The following is a 16437-nucleotide window of genomic DNA, read 5'->3' as shown; positions in this document are numbered from 1 at the left end:
TTGTCTTGTTGTCCATGCTCATGCATTGGATATTAGAATATGATCTGCTTTACATTTTATCTTACAAATGTAAAGCACGGTTTATTTTTCTGAGCATTACCTATCATGTACATGGGCAGCACAAACACTTCAGTATGAAAATATTAATATTTTTGCAGAGCATCATTTGTATAGAATAATCATTCCTACATTTCTTTAAGAACACATCTTTTGCACTGAACATGCATGTTATCAGCTTTCTCATTTTTTTTATTTATTTAAATGAGGTGAGCTCACATCACATCTCTGTAGTTCATTTCTCATTCTAATAAAGTCAGTGACACACACTGAATAAATAAGTTTTCTGGCCATTACATGTTAACGGCAAAATAAATCTTCACAGTTAAATGCTAAATTATTGAATTTAACAAATATTGGTACATTACCCATCCTTGAATAGCTAAAGTACATCTTTGTACTATTGTGGCAATGTAGAATAAACTCCTAAAATTGATTTAGGTCTGTTATGGTAAAGCTTACATTGTGTGGTGCTCTAATGAATTTGTAAAGCACAAAATGTAACTTAATTACTTGTAACGCATTACTCTGAAAATGATCACTTTTTCCAACGAGTATGAAATGAATTAAGTAGCTTGTAATCTAACTTAGTTGCTTTTAGAATCAAGTAATCAGTAAAGTAACTATATCACTTTTAAAGGGGTAATCAATAGTCAAATAGCTTTTTAAAGATAACTGTGGCAACCAGGGTTGGGGTCAATTACATTTTTCAGATACAATTACGTTTTCAATTACCCATGTTCAATTACAATTCAATTATGATTACAGTGACCAGCATTCCCCCCCAATTACTATTAAATTATTTATTATATTAAATAGTTTTTTTTTTACTCTCAGAAAGTCAATTTCAATTAGGTTCTCAATTACTAAAGTTCAATTACATTTAATCACAATTACTGAGCCTGAAATAAATAACCTAATAAAAGTGAACCTTCCTCTTGTGTTAGCTTTCTGTTAGCATCTCTTATGATGGCTCCTAAATCAGCTGTATACAGTAAAAAACAATTTAGTTGCCTTGTTATGCTGCCTAATCAATGAAAATATAGGTTTTCATATTTATATTTAAATTTATATTTTTTTGTAAAAATGTATCTAACCTGCCGCTCCATTGTTGCTTTTCTGCTTTTTTTCCCCTTGATCTAGTCACTCAGAGCAAACGTAGGAAAGTAAAACAGAAAACAAAAACCACACGTTGCCATATTTGTGCCATTTCTCCAGTATTGTCTATGTAAATAAGGTGGATGATGCTTTGCTGGTATTGGTCTGTATGTGGTCCCTGAATTACAGACTTCACTAGAATGAAGATGTTTGAGGAGATTAGAGAAGCGTCGTCATCAATTCCTACGCCATAAAATGATCCAAGAGGTTACAGCAGGGTTTTTCAACCTTTGGGTTGGGACCCCATGTGGGCTTGCCTGGAATTCAAATGGTGTGAAAAAAAAAAAAATACTTAACACATCACACACACAATATCAGACAATTGTATTTTATACTTAAACTTTTTCAAATTTAGGTCTAGTTCAATTCTGGTCGTGAGAAATGTGTGATATTGAAATGGGGTCATGACCAGAAAAAGGTTGGGAACCTCTGGGTTACAGGCATCAAATGGTGTGTTTTAGTTTTTTGGATGATTTGTTGAACTATCAGCAGGAAGACAGCCAATAAAACCACAGGAAGCAGGAGAGTATACAATGATACATGATTTATTATAGGACTCCTCTGCCGTTATGTATTGCACAGGGATGTGTTGGAGCATCCACGATCGGAGCGTATACGTAATCAAAGAGGTTTGGTTCCAGCGGAGGTCGAAGCAGTTTGTTCTACAGACGAGACGAGGGCAGGTGAAGGAATATGTCGGTAACGCAGCAGCAGCAGTGCAAAGGAAGCTGATTCTTTCACCTAAAAAACAACTCCAACCCAGAACAAAACTCAATCCATTCACCCTTTGGTGGAATTGCCGAGGAAATTAAAGCAGTGTATGAGAAATATTGTAAAAAGATCCTTCAATGAAAATACTTAAACGCGTTAATTTAAAATCTAACCAACAAGGACAGGCGTGTGTATTACATTAGCACACATATACACAATGTGATCAGCCGGTTTTCATTAATCCCTTCATGTAAACAACGTGTTCTCCTGTTAAACCAGGTCAGACACCAGTTTGTCCTTGATAGACCTCACTGGTTGTGGTGTGAACGCTGTCCAAGGTAGTACCTGTACCAATATAAAGTGCTAATACACCACAAACAGGTTCAGTTTACATTATACACGGCCCTGTTGGTCTGAAATACACTCTTGTGTGATGAAGAGCAAAAAAAAAAAAAAAAAAAAAAAACACAACAGAAGAAAGAGAAAGGTGGAATTTTAGCTAATTCAGCATCTGAATGTTTTCTCTTTGGTTTTTTTGTTTGTATTTTTGAAACCTGTGTAAATCACAGTGAGGTGATGTCTCCTATAGTTTTACACCAAAAATAAATATTCCTGGTAAAACAGTCGTCACTTTCATTTCGACACTGACACCATTTTTTTTTTTTTTTGTACATCAGCAATCAACGCTTTATCGACAATAAAGAACAATAAAATCCCAGCCTGGTGGTCCCACAGATTTCTCTTCAGAATAATGGAGCTTCAGTCCAAAGGCGTGAGAGACAGAGAGGTGAACACCGACGGTTTTTAAATACAATAAATAGTTTTTGTTCAGTACTCAGAGGGACTGTAAAAGAAGAACAGACCCTGTGGTCAAACAGTCTTTGTGTCTTTAGTGAGCAGACGACCTTCACCCACGATAAGGCAGTAGTAGAGGAGAGTCAGCTCGCCTCGTTGAGCTGAGAACCTGCAGCTCTTACATCTTCATCACGTAGTTGTTTGGGAAAAGTCCCTGTTTCCCACGTAGGCGTCCCATCCACCAGCCGGACGCATCTGCTCCAAACACAAAGAAAAGATGAGACTGTAGTCATTCTCACAATGGAGAAATGTGGTTATTAGAGAAGTAATTAGTACAAAAATATAACGGCGTAACAAAAAAAAATGGATTCTGCGACATATCGCGATATTTCACCGCACGGTTATCATATCGATCCAAAAAATTGTCTAAAATAATTTTTTTAATCATGTTTTTTTTTTTATCTAAAAAAATGTTTTAAATTGCGCCAAAATACTGTATGCATAGCATGTAAATGCCATCAGAGATGTGAAGAGTACTGGTATATCCTACTTAAGTAGAAGTACTGTTACTTGATAAAAATTGTACACAAGTACAAGTAAGGAATACATAACTACTCATTAACTACTAATTTAGTAGTCAAAGTAAAAGTTACAAGTTAGTATTTTCATCCCCCACGCGTTTATTTTTGGTAATAAATCTTGCCACGGTTCCCTTGCATACAGTAAACATCTCATGTATACATTTAAAAAGGAAGCGACCAAATCTTGCACAATTGGAACCTAGAGACCACAGAGGCATCTGTACGAAATAAAAAGTTTTCAAAATAATTTTTAAATAAAATGACGCCAATAAATTCCAATTAAAAAAATAAAATCAAATTATGAACTGTAAAAAAGAGAAAATAACCTCCATTCAGTGCTGTTTTATGTTACGTTTAATCTGATTGGTCGGCTCTGATGTGATGCATTTGAATGTCGTCTGGTCATTCCATCTTTTTTTGTAGTTTCACAATGTTCGTTGATCCTTTTTAATGGGTGTAAAAATGTCATAAACATGACTTCTTTTAAAACGTACTTAAGTATACGTATAATGACTGATTTAGAAATATACTCAAAAAAGTGCAAGTACCCAAAAAAAAAAAAACTCAATTACAGTAACGTGAGTACTCCGTTACTTTCACCTCTGAGTATCAATCATCCTATAAACTAAGAGGAAAACACAGACATGAATAGAGGTGTAGGAACCCTGGTCGATGGTCAAAAGGCGGTAAAAACACTGTCGCACGTTTGGAATTTTATTACACTTTTATGACTCAAAAACAGACAATGGAAAAATGGACCAAGGAACATTTCTTCAAATCCCAGCCTTTCTTCCTGCAGACCTTTTGCTGACACCCATCCTCCCCAAAGAACAGACACCCCACAGAGATAACAGGGATGTAACCTGACACCCTACACCAGAGACATCATTTTCAACATGAAGATTAAAAAGGAAGAAATAAAAATAAAACCTATACACCATCTGATGCTTTAAAGGCAGAACTGTGATTTAAACGAATTTCAGATATGGGACCTCGATTTTAACCATTTGTCTACAGGAAAGAGACTCATCGTGTGCCTCCATCTGACATATTTAAGCACTAATGCAATCACATTTCAAGGGAAATGTTTATAACTTCATATTCCATGATCATTGATAAAAGTGTATTTGTCCTCCTTTGTTATGCTTAAAGCTAGAAATCAGTCATTTCAGGGATAATCAATTGAAAGTCATTTTTCAAGGGTTCATGCAGTTGGCACACACCCATGCTCCATTTTAGACCTAACATGGTAACACCCTATCTAGTTTTATGACTCTTTGTTTAAGAAGCACATGTGGGGATAGCCACACCATTTTGTCTTCTTTACAGGAAAGTTAAGCCTCCCGCTTCTTTCTGCCAGCCAATCAGGTTTCACTCATTCCCACACTGCAGATGTGTCTTGACCAATCAGATAACCTCTTGACATGTTTATAAAAGGCCTCGCTCCCCCTTATCACACTCTCTTACCGCTCTTGCTCCACGCTCTTGCTCCGCTCTTACTTCTCTCTTGTCCTCCTCTTTGCATCTGACTTAACAGTTAGATGTTATTCAGTTTAGTGATGCGGAATTTTTGAGATATTGATTGAACTTCTCTCCAGTCAGGAAGTGGCTACCAGCCACTTCCATAATGACTAACTTTAAGTTTTATCTCCATTTTTGAAATTAACCAAGCAGTTTTTAATTTTTGGAACAAATCAATTTTTATAGCCTCCCATGAGTAAGCTTTAACGAACTCTAGCATCTTTGATTGGAGAACATGTTAGTTAAACTACCCATCGACGTCCAGAAGTGGTGCCGTGTAGGAGAACCAGAACCCCAGCCAGGCCGACAGTATCCCGCGGGCCCGTACAGTGAATGAGCGGAAAACGTCTTCGGAAAAACGCAGGAAAAGCTTTTTCCCCACACACTGCTGGTTACGCAGAAGGAGCTGTCATCATCACGCCTGTTCGAAGGAGGGTAAAACTGCACGCACACACAATTCTGGCAAAAAGGTGGTTCATAACTTAACAAATTCTCTCAATCGAAAATTCTAGATTCATAGTCCATATTTTTCATTTTGGTAAAGTTTTATTAATTTCATTACTTTAACTTTCCATTTTCCTTCTTCCTCTTCCTCAGAGCGTTAGGAAATCCCTATAAATCCCAAACTCACGCAAACATCTAAAACACTCAAAATGTGTAGATACCATACAGCTGTGTTAAAATGTACATTTTGTGTGATACCAATGAGTCAAAATAACTGTGAATGATTGTGAAACTGCCTAATTTATCATCGTGGTAATAGCCTGTAAAATAAACATGTACATATTGTAAACGCTGTGTTTTTGTTGACATTTAAACCTTTATTAAACCTCTATTCTGACGTCAAGAACCCACTACAAAACAGGGAACTGTAACAATTAATTAAAATAAAGTGATCTAGGACACTTAAAACTCAATTCTAGATGGCACCTCTGGCAACGAACATATTAAAATTTAATAATTAATATTTTTGAATATTAATCATCCTTTGTTCCCCTACATAATAATTGGCACCCCAGATGGGACGTTGAATAAGTTTAATAAATAAAATAATGTTATCAATTTTCGGACATTTATTTTGAAAATACGCTTCGAGCTGACGAGTTCACAGCTGAATCTAAAAATAGATCCGAGCAGCATAACAAGTACTTCCGATCAAGAAAATCCTATAAAACACAAGCTGATGATGATAAAAAGGCATTTCCTTAAACATGTTACTGGTGCAGTTTCGAGAAGAAAAAAAAAAAAATTAGCTTAAACGTAGTCTAAACGGACTGAAACACGGAGAAAAAGAATATTCTTGTAACTTAAGGTTTAAACCCTTTATAGCTGCTGTGAGTGTTGACATTGCGGTGTACGCTTCAGCTGAGCTCCTAGAATAAGCCTGTGTAAGAACAGCATCATAAAAAGCAATACATGTAGATTTCAGCCCTGTGGAAGAACACTGTGATTTTAAATGAGGATTCAAAAAAAAAAAAAAAATCCTTTTAAAACCCAGTCACTCCAACCAAGTTGTACTTCTCCATAATTTAGCATCCAAAAGCTAAACAGAATTATTCGTAAAACTTGTGTTTAAACTCTAAACAAAGTTTTAACTGAGTAGCCTTGCCTTGCCAAAGGAGGCGCTCTCACTGAGTGGTAAAGATCAAACGAAGAAGAGAACTTCCTGTTTCCCTTGTTTACTTCCGGTCACCAAGTTTCTTTGCAGCAATTTGGTGTGACCATTGATAAGTATTTTTAAAGAACATTTGACCACTTAGAAACGCCGGTAATGCTCTGAAAGTATTTAATATACTTGTGGTAAACTGACGCTCTTGTGTTGAAACTATTAAACTTGTTTACGCAAAGATATTCATGACTAAGTGCATGCTAACATTAGCCACCAAAGCTACAGCTAAACCCTGCTAACAAGCTTCAATGTGCATGCTGACTTTTAAACGAATTGACGTTGTTGTAACTCAGTGAAGTACAAGTGAACAATATTCGATTAATTTTTGGAATCGATAATTAAAACATTATTGATTAATTTTCAGCCTGAAGGCTTGTAAATCATTTTTCTGGGAATAAATCCCTAAGCCCTAACACAGAGATCACTCTCTCATTACTCCTCGCTTATAAAAGCCATTGAAATAAATAGATTAATCAAATTTAATCATTTAAACATTTTTCAGAATTTTACATTGGTAATTTTTAATTGTTAAGTCAATTTTATCAGTTAAAACACGTGTGTTATAAATATTAAAATAATATTTAACACCAACTGAAGCAAAAGACAAAACTTACCATAGAATCAAATAAAAACTTTATTCTTAGTCGAATAAATTTGATCATTTTTATTTGAAATCTTTAAAGGTCAAAATTCTAACTGAGCCAGATAAAATCAACAAGAATGTATTTTAGATAGAACAGTCACTGGTCTATATTTTAAAGATTAACTCTGTTAATTAAAATAAATTAAGACCTTAATAATTTTTCTTTGTGCTTTGACACAAATAGAAACTTAAATAACTGCTTTGAAATTAATCTCCCTCTAAGTGGAATAGATTTTAACCTTATCTGAAGTATAAGAACATAATCTTAACTTTGTATGGGAATTTTTCAATAGCTTTTAATAAGATCAGTTACATAAAGACAGATTAACCATCTGAACTTTTCTTTGAAACTAATGAGTGAACTAACACTGTACGTCACATTGTGAACTGCATGTGTTTGTCAAAACGCAACTACAGAACTTTAAAGATAAACTTAATTAGGTTCACAGAAAATAACCTGATTGTAATCTTTAATTGTGTAAATCAAAAATCTTTCTAGATAAGCTGATAAATAAAGCTTCTAAAATTAAAATTGTTCTATTGAAACACCGAACAACATTGTTGAACAGACTGTATCTACTTTAGTCACTCAAACTATTTGCAAATACAAGTCTTAACCACTCTGGATACAACTAAAAGCCAAGATTGTGTTCACCTCTTAAACTCTCCAAGTTTAACTAAACTAAACACCTCTATCACAGAGATTGTTATCGCAGATAAATAAATTCTCAGAAACAGTCAGCTGTAACCTGAATAATTTATTAATCACTGACCTTTTGCGACCCGTTTGCGTTTAACTCCAAGGTTTAACCCACACAGGCACACACACTCATTATATTGTGCCAAGCTTACACACATCAACACTAATCAAAATGGATTCCCTTTCTCCCAGCAGTCCAAACCTGGACTCCAACCTCCTTTCACAGCTGGAAGCTGCCCTCAGGGCGGCACTCCAAACTTCTAGCTCATCCCCAGAGCCGATAAGTAGTACACCAACGCCTACCGAACTCAGCTCGCTTTTAACTCTCATGTCTCCCTCTTATTCCAACAGGTCTAACGCAGACCTGACTCTTGCTTTTGGTAAGTTGGCACTCTTAATGACGTCACAGCTGAAACTGGCCCAGGAGCAGAACCAGATGCTTCAAAACAAGCTTCAGAACAAGTCTGACAGGCTTCAAAGCAACCCACAGACCAGCGATGATGAGTCTTTATCATCAGAACAGGATAAAAGTGAAAATCTGCTCCATGAGAACCAGATTTTGAAAGGTGAAAATGATGCACTCAGAAACGAGGTAAGATACATCAAGGAAGATTTCACCGATGTAAATAATCTCTTAAAAGAGCAAACACTGAAACATGAGGCAAATGTTCAGACACTTTCAATCACCAATCGTGAATTGACAGCTCTTAAAGATGAGAACAGCATGCTAACACATATCAGAGAAAATTATTTATTACGAATTGACTCTCTTGAACGACAGATACGGAATGCGGAAACCGAATGCAGACATGCTAGACTGCTTCAGCATGAAGCTGAGATGGAATCAGCAACAGCACGGCAGGAACTGCATCTTTTCTCTTCACAGCAGGGAGGTGAACCGAAAGAGCCGAAACCACCTGACCCTGTAAAGCTGTGGGATGACACGTCTCATCCAAAACCCAAAGATCTGGATCGAATAGCACGGAACCTCTCAAGGTTCGAGCCAAATCTCGACGATCCAGGTGAAATTCATGCTTATCTCAATGACTTGAAATTTTTCTTGGAACGTTTTCCAAACGCTTCTTCACGTGACAAAATCTACGTGATAAAAGCCTCTTCAAGCAAGCAAGTCAGTCTGTTCATCGACAGACAGCCACTTGATATTCGTGATGATTTCGAAGCCTTATGCAAAATTCTGATCGAAGAATATTGTAATAAAAATGAATTCGAAACCGGCTACTTTGCTGCACATTCAATCACCCAAGCAGCCAATGAAAGACCAGGGCAATACTACAACAGATTGCTAAAGGTTTATTTCGGGCCGAAAAATGAGCCCATGATGGAAGAAGAACAGTTTTTCAAAGAACTTTTCTTTAAAAACCTGCACAGTTCCACCAGCAGACATTTACATGCAGCAGTGGATCCAAAGAAATTATCCAGCCGTGAGCTGCGTTCCTTTGCTTCCCGTGCTTTCATGCTTAATGACCAATCTCACAGGGAATTGGTCCATCAGGAAGTGTACGCATTTGACACCAGGCCACCCGACGATGACCTGATAAATGATAACGAAACAAGTTCACCTTTTGTTCTTTCAGAAAAGGATCCGCAGCTCGTGCCTCATGGAGGTCACGAACTTCAGGGCACCCGAGAGCATGCAAAACCACGGATCCACGAACACCGCAAACGTTCACGTCTGAAATGCGCGGAACATGGTAGGAATACCACAATAATGATCCAAAATCTGTCTAATCCCAACAGACACGCCTACCAGAATGACAGGGACAGTTGCAGTGACACACGTGATGATATGCAACACAGAGCCCAAATAGATCCGGCACCGCTGCTGGATCCCACTCCAATCACACCTACAGGTGATGAAAATCCACCCTTCAAACGCATTTTAGGTGAGCTTAGCTTGGGAAATAACAACAGACTTTATGTCGACACTTACCTCAACAACGCCGTTAATTATGAAGCATTAGTCGATTCTGGAGCCACCGTCTCCATCATGCCACGTGAACTTTTCTATCTTCTCTGCAACATGTCAAACCCAGCAGATGTTAAAGTTGAAAACTGTCATCTAGAGATCATGTCATATGATCAGACACCTGTCACTGTGAGAAAAAGGATGTTGGTGAACGTCAACTTTGGACAAACAGCCGTTGTTCATCCTGTGTGCATTTCACCTGATCATTCCAGCTCATTTGTTATAGGAAGGGACCTACTGGAACGCTTTGACGCCTTTGTAGATCTCCAGAGACTTGAGCTTTACTCACAACGGGAAACACCCAAACCACTTGAGCTTCAGCCTGATGTCAGCAGAGGCAACTATCCGGTGTTTAAAATAGCCCGACCAGAGCCCGACCAACAGTCGGAACATAGCCTGATAAAATACAGCCAGACTGACAGCAGCCCAACACACGCAAAGCCTCACTGTGAAATACCACCGCTCAGACCCCAGCCACCACCCATTTCGTCTGTCCATGCGTACAGCGACATTGAGCATTTGTCTTACAGCTCTCATCACAAGCAAACACCCACACAGCCTTCTCTTACTGTTTGTGACTCGAAATTCCTCCAAGAGGACGATCCAGCAATTCAATTTATGATTGATTTCCTTTCAGGCTTCATAGACCGTGAGCCATCAGCTCATGAATTCAACTCGTACCCAGATCTTCAAGATCTCTTCGAAGCAAAAGATCACCTGCGTGTTGTTGATGACGTTCTATTTCATACTCATGACAGAACCACTACCTTCACGCTTGTGCTTCCTTACTCGTACAGGGGGGAATTTATGGCGAACGCACACAACACAAGCGATCAACACAGAGACACAAAATCCACAAAACGAGAACTTCAAAAGATCGCTTACTGGCCAAAAATGGGCCTCGACACGGCAGAATTTGTGAAAAAATGCAAAGTTTGCTCTAAAAACAAACGTTAAATTGTCAACTCAGAACTTTGGTATTCAGCTAAAATTTTAAATGGATAAAGTAACCAAGTTTATTCCATTAAGTCAACAAACTTTGAAACCTTAAATGTTAACTTTGAAGACTCACCAATGTTTCTTTGCTGTGCATGTTCTACTAACCCATCTGTAGTGTAACAGGCCAACACCAACACTAGGAGCAGTTTAAAACAGAGCATCACCAGCGTTGACGCCCACATTCAAACAAAGAGGGGTGAAAAAGTGAAACAGCTTTTAAACTCTTGTACAAATACACGTCTAACCCCTGTGCTTTGTTTAAGCAGTGCTCGCATCAATGAACAGCTAGCGGTGCCATAGCTAAACCCAACATGTCCTCACAACCCCCAATAAACAATGGGAGGTACCAAAACATAAGGTAACACAAAAATCTGTCTGAAAAGAAATTACGTAACACTTCAAAACGTTTGTGTCATATTAAATAGCAACATGACCTTCACTCAACGATACTATAAGGGTTAAACCATAGTATCTGTTCCCACTGTTAAAAAGCTACAAAAGCATCAACAAAATTATACTCCAGCAGTAAAATCTGATTATGAAAGAAATAATTCAGAACATATCCCAGCATTAACATTGGCACTATAGATACTGGTATTACATAATATATGCGTCTGAACGCAGTCACCACTATAAGTCTTCCCATGAAGCACGAATTTACAATACACCCATATGCTTTTGTTATTCATTTAAAGTGATCAAATCTCACTTATTGACGAACATCACAAGTTCTCTCCTCGAGTTCTTGTCAATTTAGTTCAATCTTGTAATTTGTCCCAAACAATAGGATCGTATTGTTCTCAAAATGATCAACCAGTTAGAAACTCATGTCAGACCTTTAGAGTCCTAACAATTCCGACTATCATCAATTGAGACATCGTATCCAACGTAGTAAAACATGATTAATGTGTTAACACACTATTATCATGTATTTTTCTTTCTTTTGTGGAATCCCACGTTATCTCGTAACCATGCTAGGAACGTCAGAAAATTCTACAATCTTAACACGCAGTCAGCTAATAACACATAAAGCCACCCAGAGCCAGATTGTTGTGCTGTGTTGTTTTTACCTGTCATCACCAGAGTCCACTAAGTTTCCCGGACAACGCCGAAATGACGCTGGATTTCGCCGTTACCCGGAAAAGGGGGGAATGTAGGAACCCTGGTCGATGGTCAAAAGGCGGTAAAAACACTGTCGCACGTTTGGAATTTTATTACACTTTTATGACTCAAAAACAGACAATGGAAAAATGGACCAAGGAACATTTCTTCAAATCCCAGCCTTTCTTCCTGCAGACCTTTTGCTGACACCCATCCTCCCCAAAGAACAGACACCCCACAGAGATAACAGGGATGTAACCTGACACCCTACACCAGAGACATCATTTTCAACATGAAGATTAAAAAGGAAGAAATAAAAATAAAACCTATACACCATCTGATGCTTTAAAGGCAGAACTGTGATTTAAACGAATTTCAGATATGGGACCTCGATTTTAACCATTTGTCTACAGGAAAGAGACTCATCGTGTGCCTCCATCTGACATATTTAAGCACTAATGCAATCACATTTCAAGGGAAATGTTTATAACTTCATATTCCATGATCATTGATAAAAGTGTATTTGTCCTCCTTTGTTATGCTTAAAGCTAGAAATCAGTCATTTCAGGGATAATCAATTGAAAGTCATTTTTCAAGGGTTCATGCAGTTGGCACACACCCATGCTCCATTTTAGACCTAACATGGTAACACCCTATCTAGTTTTATGACTCTTTGTTTAAGAAGCACATGTGGGGATAGCCACACCATTTTGTCTTCTTTACAGGAAAGTTAAGCCTCCCGCTTCTTTCTGCCAGCCAATCAGGTTTCACTCATTCCCACACTGCAGATGTGTCTTGACCAATCAGATAACCTCTTGACATGTTTATAAAAGGCCTCGCTCCCCCTTATCACACTCTCTTACCGCTCTTGCTCCACGCTCTTGCTCCGCTCTTACTTCTCTCTTGTCCTCCTCTTTGCATCTGACTTAACAGTTAGATGTTATTCAGTTTAGTGATGCGGAATTTTTGAGATATTGATTGAACTTCTCTCCAGTCAGGAAGTGGCTACCAGCCACTTCCATAATGACTAACTTTAAGTTTTATCTCCATTTTTGAAATTAACCAAGCAGTTTTTAATTTTTGGAACAAATCAATTTTTATAGCCTCCCATGAGTAAGCTTTAACGAACTCTAGCATCTTTGATTGGAGAACATGTTAGTTAAACTACCCATCGACGTCCAGAAGTGGTGCCGTGTAGGAGAACCAGAACCCCAGCCAGGCCGACAGTATCCCGCGGGCCCGTACAGTGAATGAGCGGAAAACGTCTTCGGAAAAACGCAGGAAAAGCTTTTTCCCCACACACTGCTGGTTACGCAGAAGGAGCTGTCATCATCACGCCTGTTCGAAGGAGGGTAAAACTGCACGCACACACAATTCTGGCAAAAAGGTGGTTCATAACTTAACAAATTCTCTCAATCGAAAATTCTAGATTCATAGTCCATATTTTTCATTTTGGTAAAGTTTTATTAATTTCATTACTTTAACTTTCCATTTTCCTTCTTCCTCTTCCTCAGAGCGTTAGGAAATCCCTATAAATCCCAAACTCACGCAAACATCTAAAACACTCAAAATGTGTAGATACCATACAGCTGTGTTAAAATGTACATTTTGTGTGATACCAATGAGTCAAAATAACTGTGAATGATTGTGAAACTGCCTAATTTATCATCGTGGTAATAGCCTGTAAAATAAACATGTACATATTGTAAACGCTGTGTTTTTGTTGACATTTAAACCTTTATTAAACCTCTATTCTGACGTCAAGAACCCACTACAAAACAGGGAACTGTAACAATTAATTAAAATAAAGTGATCTAGGACACTTAAAACTCAATTCTAGATGGCACCTCTGGCAACGAACATATTAAAATTTAATAATTAATATTTTTGAATATTAATCATCCTTTGTTCCCCTACAGAGGTCAAGAAAAACACTTGCTGTACAGTCAGTGCACTGACCTTCTTTGATGATGTCGATGACGTCGTCAGCGTTGAAGCTGAGCTCGTCTGTGTCCTGAGCATCGTAGGCGTACTGAGCTTTGCACTGAGGCACATGTGGTTTGGGTTTAGGTGCAGGTTTGGGACGTCCTCCTCCCGGCGGAGGCCTGCTGACTGATGGTCTGTGAGCCCTGCATAGAAACAGAGAAACACACAGCAACATCTGTCAGGATAACACACACACACACACACACAGGCACACATACACACACACACACACAGGCACACACACGCCTCTGTGCTGCTGTGGCCCAGGACGACACAAAGAAAACTCCTCTTTGTTTCCATTGTGTGAGAGTATAATTCAACGAGTGCATGTATCATCAACATCTTGTGGCATTGTGTGCAAGAATCTCTTACTTTGATATTTTTTGTCCAATTTTTGAGCAGCACAATGCTTCATTTTATTGAAATGTTGCTACAGTTAACCACAAGATGGCGACATAACACAAAAGAGCCAGCAGAGGAACTAAAGCTAAAAGGATTTACTGTATAACGCATCAGAAAACTTAAGATGTTCAAACACATCTTTAAATGGAACTACCAGGATTTAAGCAGAAGCAGGTAACAAAGCTGTTTGTATATTTCCACATAGAGCCACTTTAGTTGGTACATCGTGGGTTGGACAAATCTTTAAAGGTGCAGTCTGCAACTCTTATTAAAGTGACTTTTTGTCATATTTGCTAAAGCTAAAGTAAGGACAGCTTTACATCAAACTAGTAGTTTGTGTAAATAAACAGACTCATTGAGTCATGTTTGATTTGTAATTGTTACACTAGAACTCTGTAGTGCATGTGTTTGTTCGTGTGAGCGCAGCAGCCTCCGTGTGGGCTGCTGTAAGTGACACTGTGTTGTTGCTGCTACTGCTGAGGTGTGTGCACATAGAGAGAGAGAGAAGCGCTGCAGTAATATGCTTTTAACAGTGCATGTTATATTACTGTGATGTTGCTGTCTGGCTAACGTTAGCTTGTTAGCTCCTCTGAGGAAGAGACTTTGGAAAGTTTGGAGGCAGGGCAAGAGAGCAGCGGGGAGGGAGGGGGAGAGAGGGATCTGAGAGGCGCGGACTGCACCTTTAAAGGGTTTCCTATCACCTTAATTATACTATAGTTTGCTTTAGGCAAGCCTGTGTTTACTCTCCATTATACAAAGCCTATGAGATGGTAGCAGGTTGAAATCACAGTAGATAAAACCATCTTTCTGTGCCCAAAGCTTCTTATAATAAATGTCTTCTTCATTCTAATGATCCGTTTAAGCTTCAACAAGCCAACGTGGTCACGTCTGCATGCGCATACAGATGTTTAGTTGCTGCCGTGTGATTGGCTGTTATAATTTGTACCTAAAAAAGTGGCCATGGGAGGATACAGTTATCCTTAAATGTCTTAATTTGTTGTGCAACCTCTAATAAAAGATCTTTCAAGGCAATATAAAAGATTTTATTGTGAGGAAGGTTTTTGTTTTTTCTCCCATTGTACTTGAGTAAAAACCAGACAGCAGCAGAAAAGTATTAGTAGCAAACTCTACAAGAGAGAAAGAAAGAGTGTGTCCCGTTGCTTAAAGCTCCTCTAAAGCCTGAACTGCCACCAAAACACCCCAACTCACGTTCCTTCCATTTCAGCTGACCGTCTGTCTCCAGCTCTACAAAAGAATAGATCACCTGCATTACGTCACATGACAGTGTGTGCGCGTGTGTGTGTGCGCGCGTGTGTGTGTGTGTATGAATAAACATGGGACCAGTCGACAACAACAATTAAAATGACAATTATTATTTTTCCACTGAACGTAAATTACAGTTACTAAAGTTCAATTTTAATTCATCACAATTGTTGAGCCTGAAATAAATAAGCTTAAATCAGCTGTAAAATACACACAAAAATATATATTATTTATCATCCAATTACTTTTGTGATGCTTCCTTATCCATGAAAATATTGGTATCAATATTTTTGGTGTGGGAGGGCTTTGGAAGCCTGGTGATGGTCACAATTATGCAATAAAATAACTTCATGTAATTGCAATAACAAAACATGCATTGTTGTCGTAAAAAGATTGCACCACATATAATGTTGACCTTCAACAGCATGTGCAGACAAGGAAAAAAAAAATATATATATATATATATATATATATATATATATATATATATATATATATATATATATATATTATTTATTTTTTATTTTTAAAATTTAATTTAATTTAATTGCTTTTTTTTTTTAGCCATTTTTGTGTCAGTAGTATACCCATTAATTTAAATTATCATTATTAATTTTTTAATGGTTAAATGATCCTCAACATAAGTGACAGGTAAACTTAATATGAAACATGTTATAATAATTGTTAACTACATATGTGTACACCATAGAACTGTAACATGGTTCCCCAGTTTTGTATTAAATTATAGTTATAGACAGTTTTTATAGAATTTTCATGACAATTACAATTACAAAGTCAATTATATGAACTCAGTTACAATTATAATTATGTCATAATTGTAGTTAATTATCAATTACAATTATA

The 16437-nt window shown here is 37.6% G+C and overlaps 1 protein-coding gene across 2 annotated transcripts in view; it reads right to left on the bottom strand.

Moving 5' to 3' along the window:
• Positions 1 to 1742: 1742 nt before the first annotated feature.
• Positions 1743 to 16437, bottom strand: part of myo1ea (myosin IEa) — a 68986-nt gene continuing 54291 nt past the window's right edge. The window contains exons 27-29 of one of the 2 annotated variants that reach the window (XM_028439797.1): positions 15520 to 15555; positions 13882 to 14051; positions 1743 to 2976 (exon numbers count right to left, since the gene is read on the bottom strand). In XM_028439797.1, the coding sequence (XP_028295598.1) occupies positions 2900 to 2976; positions 13882 to 14051; positions 15520 to 15555 (283 nt within the window). In that variant the 3' untranslated portion in view covers positions 1743 to 2899. The remainder of the gene's footprint in view (positions 2977 to 13881; positions 14052 to 15519; positions 15556 to 16437) is intronic. The other variant, XM_028439805.1, reaches the window with a different exon arrangement.

The sequence above is a fragment of the Gouania willdenowi genome, chromosome 3 (assembly GCF_900634775.1).
Source record: "Gouania willdenowi chromosome 3, fGouWil2.1, whole genome shotgun sequence".
NCBI classification, from domain to species: Eukaryota; Metazoa; Chordata; class Actinopteri; order Blenniiformes; family Gobiesocidae; genus Gouania; species Gouania willdenowi.
The sequence above is the reverse complement of the archived record's forward strand: the minus strand, read 5'-3'. Positions and strand labels throughout refer to the sequence as shown.